The 13024-nt window shown below is 50.4% G+C and overlaps 1 protein-coding gene across 5 annotated transcripts in view; it reads right to left on the bottom strand.

Annotated features, from left to right (window-relative positions):
- Atp9a (ATPase phospholipid transporting 9A (putative)) overlaps positions 1-13024 on the bottom strand; it is a 100709-nt gene that overhangs the window by 47813 nt on the left and 39872 nt on the right. For all 5 annotated transcript variants that reach the window (XM_021634837.2, XM_060382782.1, XM_021634835.2 and 2 more), the window contains exons 5-9: positions 12682-12740; positions 11120-11171; positions 9099-9193; positions 4353-4433; positions 3182-3257 (exon numbers count right to left, since the gene is read on the bottom strand). In XM_021634837.2, coding sequence (XP_021490512.1) covers positions 3182-3257; positions 4353-4433; positions 9099-9193; positions 11120-11171; positions 12682-12740 — 363 coding nt within the window. The remainder of the gene's footprint in view (positions 1-3181; positions 3258-4352; positions 4434-9098; positions 9194-11119; positions 11172-12681; positions 12741-13024) is intronic.

The following is a 13024-nucleotide window of genomic DNA, read 5'->3' as shown; positions in this document are numbered from 1 at the left end:
CTGTGTGGCTGCCTCCTTATTATAAAGCCAGAAGAAGAAAATGGTTGCAGAGCTCTGTAAAGTGCCTGCTGCATAAATGTCTTCGACATTCAGTGTCCAAGTAACAGCGTGGTGTCAAACAGAGGCACAACAAAGGCCTGCAGAGAGACAGGTGAAATGGCTCAGAGGTGTAAGGCGCCCTACCATCAACTCTGCTGAACTGAGTTTGATCCGGGACCCACACGGTGAAAGGAGAAAGCTGACTCCTCCAAGTTTCCCTCTGACCTCCACACACTCACCGGTGTGGTACATGCTGCTCTCTCAGAGAACCCCATTCAGTTCCCAGCACCAACATGGTAGCTCACAACCATCTGCAATTCCCAGGCCCAGGGAATAAGACACCCTCGTCTGGTCTCACCTAATAAATGTCTTAAAAAAAAAAAAAAAAACACTTGAAAAATGAGTAAGAAAAATATAAGGACTATGACAGAAAAACGACTAACACTGACGAGGCAGAAACAAAGATGACCGAACCCCCAGGCAGCCTTGGAAATGACACCAGTTGCTTCTTTAGTTTTCTGTTGTGTTTTTAAGCTATACCTCCTCTACATGGCTCTGTCTCTCTCTACATGGCTCTGGCTCTCCTTGAATGTAGACCAGGCTGGCCTCAAACTGACAGAGACCCCACTGCCTCTGCCTCTTGATGGTATCCGCCATCAGGCCCCACCTGATTTTTGTTTATTTTTAAAAGCAGGTTCTCACTGTAGCCCAGGCTGGGCTTGAACTGGTGGCCCTCCAGTCATGGCTCCTGAGAACTAAGGTTGTTAAGGGTAAAAAGAGAACCTCAGGGCTGCAGAGACTGTCAGTTAAGACCGCTGCTCTTGCAGAGGACCTGAGTTCTGTTCCCAGCACCTAAGTCAGGCAGCTCACAACTGCCTGTAACTCCAGTTCCAGGGGATGGATGTCGTCTTTTGGGCTCCAAAGGCATTTGCTCACAGTCACATAAATAAAAATTTCCAAGGAAAGAGAATCTTACTTTCAATCATCAAAGCATACCAGTCTCACAATCACAAATAAAGAGCTACCAATGAATGGCCTAAAAGCACAGAACTCTTAGGAACACAGGGGCACTGAGAGACGGACAGGAGGTGGCAGGATGGGCATGGGCTGCTGCTTGCCCTGTGAAACAGAGGGCACCGCAGGCCCCGGCACCGTGGCCAGGCCTGGGAGGCCCAGGGAGGACAGACTCCGCAGGACCAACCTCTCACTTCAGGGAAATTGAGGGCCTTGCCGAGTGTGGTGCAAACACAAGCAGATGATGGCAAGGGAAGAGACACTTGTCCCCAGAGGTGCTGGTCTCTGCATCCTGCTCTGAGCACACCGTACATGTCTGGTCACTGCCAAAGTCACGGAATCCCCACCTGTCTTTATACCACAGCTATGAGAAACATCGACCTAGAGAAACGGGTGAGGGGTGATGAGCAGGGAAAATAGCCCTTTGTGAGTAAAGGAGAGTTGTCCTGGGATTAGAATGCAACATAATCAGACACTCTGTCCACACTGCAGCACCCCACACATTGAAACAACTGTCCCCTCCCACCCACCCCAAGATGACAACCTGAGCTCTGTTCCTCATTCTGCCTTTGACTCTTACACCCTAGCCTCTAAGAGTTGGCCTACTATGTGGCCCTGACTCGCAGAGAGCTGGCCCACTATGCAGCCCTGACCTCTGAGGAAGTTGACCCACTATGTGGCTCTGACCTCTTGGAGCTCAGGTCCTTCCTCTGTAGATATGATAACTACAGTCTGGGTGCCGCTGAGAGCAGGTGACACCCAGCAGCACCCAACGCCAGGCTTCATGCAGCCAGTATAAATCCTTGCTGCTGCAGACCAGGCCTGGCTCACGGGCCCCTCTGCTCATAGTCACTCCAGAAATCAGTATCAAAGCCGTCTCGTCTGTGGTGGTCTGAATAGGAATGGCCCCCAGAGACTCATGTGTCAGAACGCTTGGCTCATAGGGAATGGCACTATTAGGAGGTGTGGCCTTGTTGTAGTAGGTGTGGCCTTGCTGGGAGTAGGTCTGGCCTTGTTGGGGAAAGTGTGCCACTGTAGGGGCAGGCTTTGAGGCCTCAGATACTCAAGTTCTGTCCAGTATGGAATCTAGTCCTCTTCTGTTGCCTTCAGACCAAGATGTAAAACTCTTGACTCCTCCAACACCAAGTCTGCCTGCGTGCTGCCATGATTCCCAGTAAGATAAAGGACTAAACTTCCGGAACTGTAAGCCAGCCCCGATTAAATGTTTTTCTTTATAAGAACTGCCTTGGTCAAGGTGTCTCTTGGCAACAATAAGACCCAAACTAAGACAGAAGCTGGTACCAGGAGTGCTGTGATAGGCCTGGCATGCCTTTGTTTGGAGGATGTGGATTTGGGGACTGTGGGTTAGGACATCAGTGAATGCTTTAACCAGGGCTTAATGGGCCATCCTAGTAGGAACATGGAAAGCTGAAGGTGACTGGACCTGTGGGACCTGGCACAGGAGGCTTCAAAGGAGAAGATTTTCGTATTCTGCCTAGATCATTCTTGTGATATTTTGGTGAAGAATATGGCTGCTTTTTGCCCTTGTCCAAAGAGTCTGCCTGAGGCTAACGTAAAACGATTTAGATTGATTACATTTGCAAATGAGATCTCAAAATGGCCCAGGATAGACTCTGTCCTATGGTTCACTCTTACAAAGAGTGTTTTGACGAAACATCAACAAAACCCAAACTAAGACAATTCCCACCTCCCTCTGCTGTTTTCAACACAGAGACCCTGCCTTCCTGGTACTCTCCTGCCTCTACCCCAGGGTGGATAGTCCCTGAAAAGAGAACAGCCCCCGTGGACATGGCTTCCAGCCAGATCATGCACACCACTTCAATTTCTGGCACTGTGATGTCAACTGAAGTGATGGTTATGGGCCATTTCCAGGGTGGATGCTGCAGAAGGCCCATGGGCTGCACGTGTATGCAAGTGTCCGAGACACAATCTGATGTCGTGTCTAAGACACAGTCAGATGTCACTTCAGGCCCCAGAAATGCTAGAGCAAATGGGCAACTCCATTTGACTGACAGCTCATTTTCCCAGCTGACGGGGTGATGATTCTAATTCCAGAAGAGCTGTCTTCCCTGTTCAATGGCTCCCACATTCCTTAGCCAGGTCTCACCTGACGCTATGACGGTGCCAGCCCACAGCGTGTTCTCGATGCTCAGACTCTCGCTGATTGGAGGGTCACTGTCTTCCTGAAAAGACCAAACACACACATTCACTGACAGTCGTCTCTCACTTTCCGAGGCCCAAAGACACCAATGTCTAACAGGGTTCAAACCCTTTCTACAAAATGGCAGATTTGGTTTGGGGCTTTTGGGGGTAGTAGAGGTCTACTGACATACACAAGGGCCTGGGTTCCATCTTTAACATCACACAAATACACCGCACACATACACACACATGTACAGATACATACATACGTAAGTTAGGTGGCAGGCTGAGGCAGAAGGGTCATAAGTCAGGGCCATCCAGACTTAGACCCAGAGGCAGTTTTATGGTGGGGGCGTGGCTTGGTGATACAGTGCTTGCTGAGCATTCAGGAAGAACTGGGTTTGGTTTCCAGCACCAGAAATTGCAGGGTTTTGTACGGAACTAACCCAAGTTGATTTGTATACTTCCCTATTTTTTTTTAAGATTTATTTTTGCAGCCAGGTGGTGGTGGCCTGTGCCTTTAATCCCAGCATTAGGGAGGCAGAGGCAGGCAGATCTCTATGAGTTGAGACCAGTCTGGTCTACAGAGTGAGTTCCAGGCCTCCAGGGCTACACAGAGAAACCCTGTCTCAAAAAAAGAAAGCGGTAACACAGGGTATTTAACTTCTGTTCCACAGGTGGATTTTAACTTTATATTCTAAAAATAGCAAATTCAAATATACTTTCTGTTATAAAAGATCTGAAAAGAGCTCAAATTCAAAGCTGGCAGGTAGGGCTTGATTTCATTGTCGTTTGGGCTGTCCATTTTGACGGGCTGGCCATGAACTCACAGCAGTCCTCCTGCCTCAGTACTGGGTTTCTAGGGACATGCTGACACACGCAGAGAGGATCTGCAAGACAGAAGAGGCCCCGTCTGCCTGGAGAAGACAGGGGTTGGATGACAACACCTGCTGCTCTAGAACTCGGGCTCAGAACTGGAAGAACACTCTAGCTGTTACTGTCCCCACCGAGAAGCCGTCCATCCATCAGCCTTCAAGGTGGGGCTCTGGCAAGGAGCCTCAGACGGATGCAGCAGTGTGCACCAGCCTGGGGCACCGTCACGGCCACACACTAAGCCAGAGCTCAGGTCCACTCACCCTGGTGAAAGTCCCCAGGAAATTGTGAATGTCGATGTTGGGCTCTTCAGCGTACACATAAGAGCGGATCTGCAGGAGGTCCTATTCCAGAGGGAAAACGCACGGTTAAAAACAGCAGTCTGGAGCCAAGGTTTCAAAAGCAAACGTATTGTGACTTCCTAAACAGACCCTCAAAACTCCTCCCTTAGGGAGAAGCTGTGGTGTACAAACCGCACATTCCCTGTGTGGACACCTGCTGACTTCATCCACCCAGCACAGGTTACACTGCAGAGAACGGGCAGGGCAGATGGCCTGGGTGTCTCACCCCAGTGCACAGAGCTGCAGCGTGGAGAAGATGGCTACCGGAAACGACAGGGACAGGGAGGGGCAGCCCTGCCCCTGTAAAACAAAGAATATGGGGGCCTGGGGGCAGGCAGGGAGAAAAGGCAGGAGAAGCAGCCACTCTCCAAGGGGAAGAGTTAATTTACTAAATGTATTCTCTTATTTGTGTTGTGTCTTTAGGTGGGAGACACCTCTCTCTCTCTCTCACACACACACACACACACACACTCACTCAGTGACCACCTGCAGGAGCTGATTCTCTCCTTCCTCCCTGTGGGTCCTAGAAATGTAAAGAATGACAGCAAGAGCTTCACCGCTGAGCCATTATCTTAACTTCATTTTCTCAAGCTTTTGCTACAGAGTAACAGGATCTGCTTTGAGAGCTCAAGTTTCCTGGCCTTGGTCAATCACTCACTATCCACAGGCACGGCCCCACATACTCAGAAACCATCCACTGATTGCTCTTGTAGCCTTGCTCGCTCTTGTAGCTTTGCTCACTGGGCAATCACCTGCCCATGGCAGCTATGGCCTTGAAACATCTGGTGCAAGACGGCATCTCAGCTCCTTCACAGGGCCATCACCACTGCACTTGGCCTGCGCACCCTTACCTGGGATGTGACCGTACCCACCACTGCAGAGCAAAGTACTACAATAAGATAAGACGTGGGGAGGGCCAGGTCCCACAGCTGCCCTGCAGTGGAGGCTCCCTGACAAAGGGCACCGCCTCACTGTGCCCACCTCCCCCTCACACGTGTTCATCTAATACAGCCTCTCCCTCTCTTTGCTCTACTTATTTTGACTTTTTTTCCCCACACTTTATTCACCTCTGTGAACAAGTATATATGTACCGAGTGCACATGCAGAGGTCAGAGGGCACTCCCTTCCTCCTACTGTGTGGGTGCCCAGATTGAGCTCAGGTCACCGGCTCTGGGGCATCACGCATGTGCAAGCGCCCCACCCAGGGCTACCCTGACTCTTGTTCCTTGAAAAGTGTCTTCCTACCTCCCCCTCACTTGCTATTTCAAGGGGATACGGAAATGGTTTACGGGGAAAAGGCAAACAAGGGTTCTCCTACTAAACAGATCTTTATTTATTTGCTTGTGTGTTTAGAGACAGGACCTCACATAGCCCAGGCTGACCTTCAACTCACGGGTTAGGCCAACGATGACCTTGAACTCCTACCTCCACCTCCTGTGTGCTGGGACTAAGGAGCGGGCCACCATGTCCTGTTATGTGATACTGGGGACTAATCCAGGCTTCACGAATGCCAGGTGAGTAGTCTACCCACTGAGCACACCCCAGCCCGAGAAACCTTACTTCAAAACGCTTGGCATATAGCCCAGTGCGGCACCTAGACATGTGGGGCCCTGGCTTCACAAACAAACAAAACAAAAGAGTAAACATACCGAGCTGCCTGGTTATAAGAGGTCTGTGGATGCAAAGAAATAAGAATTTTTAATGATCTACATCACAATTTGAGTGACTGCAGACTGGTCATGTGCACATACCTGTCACCCCCGCAATTAGGAGGCAGAGGCAGAAGGATCAGCAGTTTGAGGCTGGCCTGGGCCACAAATTGCAGTCCTGTCTCAAAACAGTAAAAAAAAAAAAAAAAAAGAAAAAAAGTAAATAGTTCCACAAATAACCAGGGCTTCAAGCAGACTGGGGACTGGCATGAGAAGGCCCTGAGAGCTAGAGAAGGCCACTGGCAGCCCTCAGGCAGGCTGCAGTGTCCAGGAGGCACTGCGGATCTCAGCACTGATAAGGAAAGACCTGCAGATTTCCTTGCACTCTGAGCAGGGGAAAGTCAGAGTAGCAGGGTCCTATCTCCATAAACCATCATCCATGGGTCGGAAGGCTCACATGCTAAGCCTGAGAAAGATCTGGAAAGATCAGCACCTCCTTTACAGAATCCCCTCTGGAACAGATAAGGCCTGGGACAGAGGCTGGGGAGCAGGACTTCCCACTCTCCAGGGCTTTCTACACAGCTCCATTTGCTTTAGAGCCAGGAGTTGCTGGGGAAGGTTGTCCCGGTAGATTTCTTTGCTCTGATAGAATACTTTTACTCTTAAAACAAACAAACAAATCAGCCACACACACAAGAAAAAAAAAACCTGCTCCTCTTGCTCTCCTAACCCCAATAAGGCAATTACTGTCTCCCCAACTGCAAAGTCAACAGTATCTTATCTATTTTTAATGGCACCACCCCAGGCCTGGGCCAAAAAAATGAGTGTCTATTAAACCAGAAGACACTTCTGAGCCAAGGCTGTGGAACCCTCTGCCATCTTAGCTTCCGACTCTGGTACCTGAACCTCCCCATCATTCTGAGGGTCAGATTCCTTTCTCTGGGGAAACTCCTACCAGGAAATAAAACACAGGCCCATAAGAGAAGAACAGAGTCCCACCCTTGGATTAACTCTCTCCCAAGCAGAAGAGGCTGTCAGGGCTCTTGGACCATGGCCAGAACCATTCTGGGGTTTCTCGTTCTAAAATGAACTACAGAAAAGGACGTCTCTGGCCGGTGAGTGTGAGGGACATGTTTATCGTCGTGCTGATGACACACACGGAACTTGCACCTGCCCACGCCTCCTCTCCACTCCGAGCCCAGGAAGAATGGCATTCCACTTCGCCATTCCAGATGCTAAGGGAAAGCTGGTCTCTGGCCATCTATATCTGACACGGGGCATTGAGATGGCCCAGTATGTAAAGGCTCTCACAGCCGATCCTAACCCTAACCCCAACCACTCGAGTTTGATCCCTGGGACCAACTGGCATGGTAGAGAGTAAAAACTAATGCCCACAAGTTGTTCTATGACCTTCAGACATGTGGACCCACACGCATACACACATACATTAAAATTAAAAGTAAGAAATAAATTTAAGCTGCGTGTTGTGGCAAACGCCTTTAATCTCAGCACTCAAGAGAGGCAGAGGCAGGCAGATCACTGTGAGTTCCAGGCCAGCCTGGTCTACAAAGCCAGTCCATGACAGCCAAGGCTGCACAGAGAAATCCTGTCTCAAAAGAGAGAGAGAGAGAAACAAACAAACTAACTAAGTTTAGCCAGCTGCTGGGCCAAGCCTCTGGACAGGGGCTTCGCTCTGTGGCCACCTAGGTTTATGTTCTAGGACACAGAAATGTACATGCCTGTTGGTGACCACTGGTAGGGGCACTACCTAGAAATGGGGAGGGAGAGGATGCCAGGTAAGAGTGATCAGGAAATGTGGGATGCAGCTCAATGGTAACTCAATTACCTACTGTGTGCAAGGTTCTAGGTTTATTCCCAGCATGAACAAAGGGAAGAAAAAAAAAAAAACAAAATCCATACAAGTGCCTATAGGCTGGAGAGACACTTGTGCAGAGCCTATGTGATGGGCCTGCCAGGATGACCCCTGGGAAAGAGCATCTTGCTAGAGGAAGTACCAATCCAAGGCAGGCAGACATACACTTGAGCCAGGAGCCAGCAGTCAGAGGGGTGGCCGCCAAGGTCAGAGCAGAGACAGTGCCTGTGGCTGGGGACAATGGCAAGGCTGATACCTTAGTCACTGTTCCCTGCTGTGAAGAGACACCACGACCAAAGCAACTCTTATAAGATGAAATCATTTCACTGGGGGCCTGCTTACAGTCTCAGAGGGCTAGTCCATGATCGCCATGGGGACAGCACGGTGGCACACACGCTGCTGGAGAGGTGGCCGAGAGCTGCCATCCCAACCCACGAAGGCTGAGAGGGGGAGACTGAGCCTTGCATGGGATTTTAAAACCTCAAAGCCCACCGCCTGTGACACACTTTTTCCAACAAGGGCATGCCTCCTACTCCTTCTCAAGTTGTGCCACTCCGTGATGACTAGGCCTTCATATAGATGAGCTTAGAGGGGCCGGTCTTGTTCAAACCACCACACCTGCAGAACAGGACCTGAGTAAGTGCCGCCTCGGCAGTTCTCAACTTGGGGGTTGCGACCCCTTTCAGGGGTCAAACAGAGGGCAGCCTACATATCAGACACTTGCATTACATTTCATAGCAATAGCAACATTACAGTTATGAAGTAGCAAGGAAATAATTTTATGGCTGGGGGTCACCACGACGTGATGTATTAAAGGGTCGCAGCGGTAGGGAGGGTGGGAACCACTGCTATAGATGCCCCTAGAAGAAGAAAAGGCCTTCCCTGCCAATCCAGCACACCGGCAGGGTCACCCTCGGTACGCTCAGACCTCATATGGGATTGGGGCTGCCTTTGGTACAACCAGGTAAGTGAACCAACCAACGCAGGCTCAAGGCTCTCCAGTTCCCCACCAGCCCCCTTCACACGCCACTGCCCCCCACCCCCCATCACCACCGGACGGGGACTCTGGCCTCTAAGTACATCTGAGTGTGAAAACCAGCTGTGACTCAGTGGCCAGCAGGCAGCTCTTTGAGAAAAGCTACTCACGGCGGCCGTGGGGAGCCGCTGTGTGCAGGCCACCGGCAGCCGGAGCTTCCAGTCCGTCTCTCCATCCAGCTGGTCCGTGCGTAAGAAGCAAGACCCTGCAGAGAGAGTTGGGCACGGTCTGATGTCTGTAATTCAAGTATGGAATGTTAATTCCCTCAGCAGCTCCAGGACACTGTCTGCTCTGGTCCTTGAAGAAATGGCCCATCAAATGGCCAGTGACTTACAGGGAAAATAAATCTCCACTTTCCGCTTCCTCTACAAGGTCTGGGTTCAAATCCTCACTCGACCACTCACTGTAGGGTCTAGGGTTAGGCCCTTGACTTTGCTGAGCCATCATCTGCCCTTATGTGTATAAAAAGTGAGACCACTGTAACAGTCCAGCAGAGTGACAGGACAGTAGCCAACACAGAGACAGTCACTCCTTGACCATTCCTAGGCTGGGGCACAAGAGTTTCCAGACCCTTCTTAGGAGCTTTGGATTTGGTTCCAAAGTTTGTCGATTACTGACTTGGTATCTCTGAGGCTCACGTTCCCGAGGTGTAGGAATGGAGACAGAAAGATTACCCTCCAGGGATATACAAGGGCTAAAAAGCCAAGCCATGGTTGCTGGGCATGGCTACTGGAAAAACCATGCCAGGGCCTGCTCTCACTGCAGAGTAAACCCCTGCAGAACCCCGAAATCCATGATGCTTCAAAATCCAACATGACTGATCGATGACTAACTGATTTAGAGTCTCAAATATCCCAGACTGGCCTGGAACTTCTGATTCTCCTGCCTCTGCTTCCTGAGTGCTGGGCTGACAGGTGCGTCACGTGCCTAGTTTTATGCTGAGCTGGGGATGGAACCCAGGGCCTGGGGCATGCTGGGAAAGCACTCTACAAACTGAGTCACATCCCAAAAACCCTGTACAATAAAGCTTTGTTTCATACGTAAAATCTCAAGCCTGAAACACTCTGGTCCTGTAAGGGACACTGACGAAGACAGGCTTGCACATTCTAGGGACATAAACCTCAGTTGTGTCATAAGCTCTGGGACAGCGGGTCAGACAGGAAGTGAGTCCAGGTCACTGACTCTCACTGACATGCAGGTCACACTTCCAAGCCCCCGGGCTGGGGAGAGGGTTTCATTTTATTGTGCTTGCCCTGTGAAGGTGAAGATCCAGGTTCAGATCCCCAGAACCCGTGTAAAACGGGATGCGGTAGGTAGGGCATGCTGTACTCCCTGCCTTCATATTCCAGGAACAGAGACCGAGACAGGAGAATCCTGGGGAGTACAAAAAACTTCCACACATTGAGGCCGAACACAAATAGCCATGTAGGTTTCCGGTGTGATTTTTGGGGTGTTTTTGTTTTTGTTTTTGACATAAGGCCTCACTACTGAGCCAGGCTGGCCTCCAATCCATGCAATCCGCCTGCCTCAGTCTCTGGAAGCTGGGATTACAGGCATGAATCAGCACACCCGGCTTTACTGTGCTGTTTTTTCTTAAATCTCTATGACATCTCTTTGCTTCTTTTGTTTTATTCCGTGGGGGCGTACAGGCACGTACGTGGTCTGGAGGGCAACCTGCATGGGGCTGGTTCTCTTCTCCTATGATGAGGGTCCCAGACACCAGGCTACAGGCTGGGAGACAAATGCCTTCTGCTGAGCCATGTCACCAACCAACCCTTCTGTGTTTTGCTGTTTTGTTAGTTTGGGGGGAGAGGCTGTTCATTCGTTTGAGACATGGTCTTACTATGTAGCCCCTCATTGGCCCGGAACTTATGTAGTTTTTCTGGCCTCTAACTCGCAGAGATCTGCCTGCCTCTGCCTCCCAAGTGCTGGGATTAAATCGGGGACCCCCAGCCAAGTAGTCTGTGTTTTTAATGATAAAATCTCATGGACCTACAAGTACCCAATACACTTCTAACGGTGAAGGACCCCTCTACAGAGACATTCTGGCTCGCCTGGGTGACATTTCCAAACAACGACACTGCCGGATTATCAGTGGAAAGGTCGCTGTCTGTGTCCATCAGATGCTTACCATTTTTCTCCGACGTCCTCAGGAAAATCATGTCAGCAGGGACCCGCTGGTTCTGGGAAATGAAAGGAACCCCGTCAGTGTGGCGGCCACAGTGGGGTCTCGTCCCAGCCTCCGTCATGGCTAAGCTCAGGGCTGCCTTGTCTGGAGTCTGCAGGATCCTGCACACTCTTAAGCACTTTCCAACCACCAACAATGAGTCATCTGGGTTCCGGGGGTTCCCAGAGTCCTGCCTTTGCCTCCTGAACCTGTAGCCAGAGCTGGCCCCACCCTACACACCCCAGCTATGGGCACTGAAGGCAGACGTGAGCACTCTCTACCACCTCAGCCCCGCTCCGAACTGGGCTTTTCTCTTCCTATGTGTGTGGGTGTGCACGTATGCATGAGAGTATATGTACATTTGTGGGTGTGCGTGTATTTGCGTGGAGGACAGAGGTCCTTGTTTTTTTTGAGACTGGATCTGACACTGGCCTAAAACTTGCCAAGTGACTGGCCAGTGAGCCCAGGGATCTGCCTGGTTCTGTCTCCCCAGTGCTGGGATTAGAAGTATGTGCCACCACACCCAGCTCTTTTTTTGCATGGATGTCAGGAACCAAACTTGGGTTCTTATTTTTGTGTGGCTAACCATTCTCCCTGTCCTCTTGTTTGGCTTGCAGTTGGACATAAGGAAGTACAGTTGTGAGAAGTAACTAAGGCCAGTCTCAAAATAAAGAGGGAAAGCCAGATGTGGCGTGTAGGCCTTTCATCCCAGCAGAGGCAGGCAGGTATGTGGGTTCCCTCATCTATACAGTAAGACCTTTTTTCAGAAACAAGTAATAAATAAACAGAAACAAATACACGGGGTTTGAGATGGGGGCAACAGCCCTGTGTGGCCGTGGTAAGAAGGAATCTGACAGTAGACAGGGCTCTGACCCCAGGCATTCCTGTTTCCCTTAAGTTAACCTTGAGTAACTGCTTAACCAGCTAACAAATGCATTCCCCCCCCCATAATTCTTACAGAAGCAGGTTAAGACAGCATCTTTTTTTCTGACCAAATATCATCCCCAGGCTTTCCACCCCAACCCCCAAACCTCCCACCTTCCAAAAAGACTCAGTAAGTCAACGTTAGTTCAAGTGACAAATGTCAACACAGACTCTGCCATGCTCGTCACTCTCCAGCCCTGTTCTACACAGAACGGTTGGCGGCCATCATGAGCCAGGACATGCAGGTTAACGGATCCACAAAGGTGAATTCAGTAAATATTTTTAAGTGTCATTGTGCCAAGCTGTCTTGTAGAAAAGACATTTGATTAAGTGGGGATTTTTTCTTCCTGAACCCACCCCCAACAAACACAGCAGGCAGAAAATCGGACCTATCCTGTGTTTATAATTACGAGCACCCCAGAGCACAGGTATGTTGGGAAATCTTTCTGTGTTTGTCTCAGGGGATAGGGGTTTTCTTCGCAGGGCAGAGATGTTTGCCGGCATCCCAGGGTTTCTTTTCGGCAGCACAGCCAGGGCTGGACCCAGCCATGGACCGCTCCCACCTATGCCCAGACCCTGAGAAGCTTCCAGCCTCCACTCACCTTTTCCACAAGGATGAGATCTCCCACCTGGATGTTTGAACTCTTCACCTTCACGGTCCCTGCAAAGCAACAGACCGATGCATCACTGTCTCGGACCACTTAGATTCTAACAGGTAGCAAGGCCCGAGAGCGCCCACATCCCGTCTCTGCCTCATGAGGAGGAGGTCTGGCCGCAGGGACTTCAGAAGCCCAGTCTTTACTTCCCAAGCACCAGGAGACCTCAGGCACTTCAGGAAAGACCGGCTGTCCCTGCCATAGCTTATCATTTCTCAGTCAATCAGTGACACGGGTACAATTAATGTTCACAAATACATTAATAAATCACCACGATCAAATGCACAGG

This window comes from Meriones unguiculatus, chromosome 4 (genome assembly GCF_030254825.1).
Source record: "Meriones unguiculatus strain TT.TT164.6M chromosome 4, Bangor_MerUng_6.1, whole genome shotgun sequence".
Classification (NCBI taxonomy): Eukaryota; Metazoa; Chordata; class Mammalia; order Rodentia; family Muridae; genus Meriones; species Meriones unguiculatus.
This window is presented reverse-complemented; position numbering and strand designations above follow the sequence as displayed.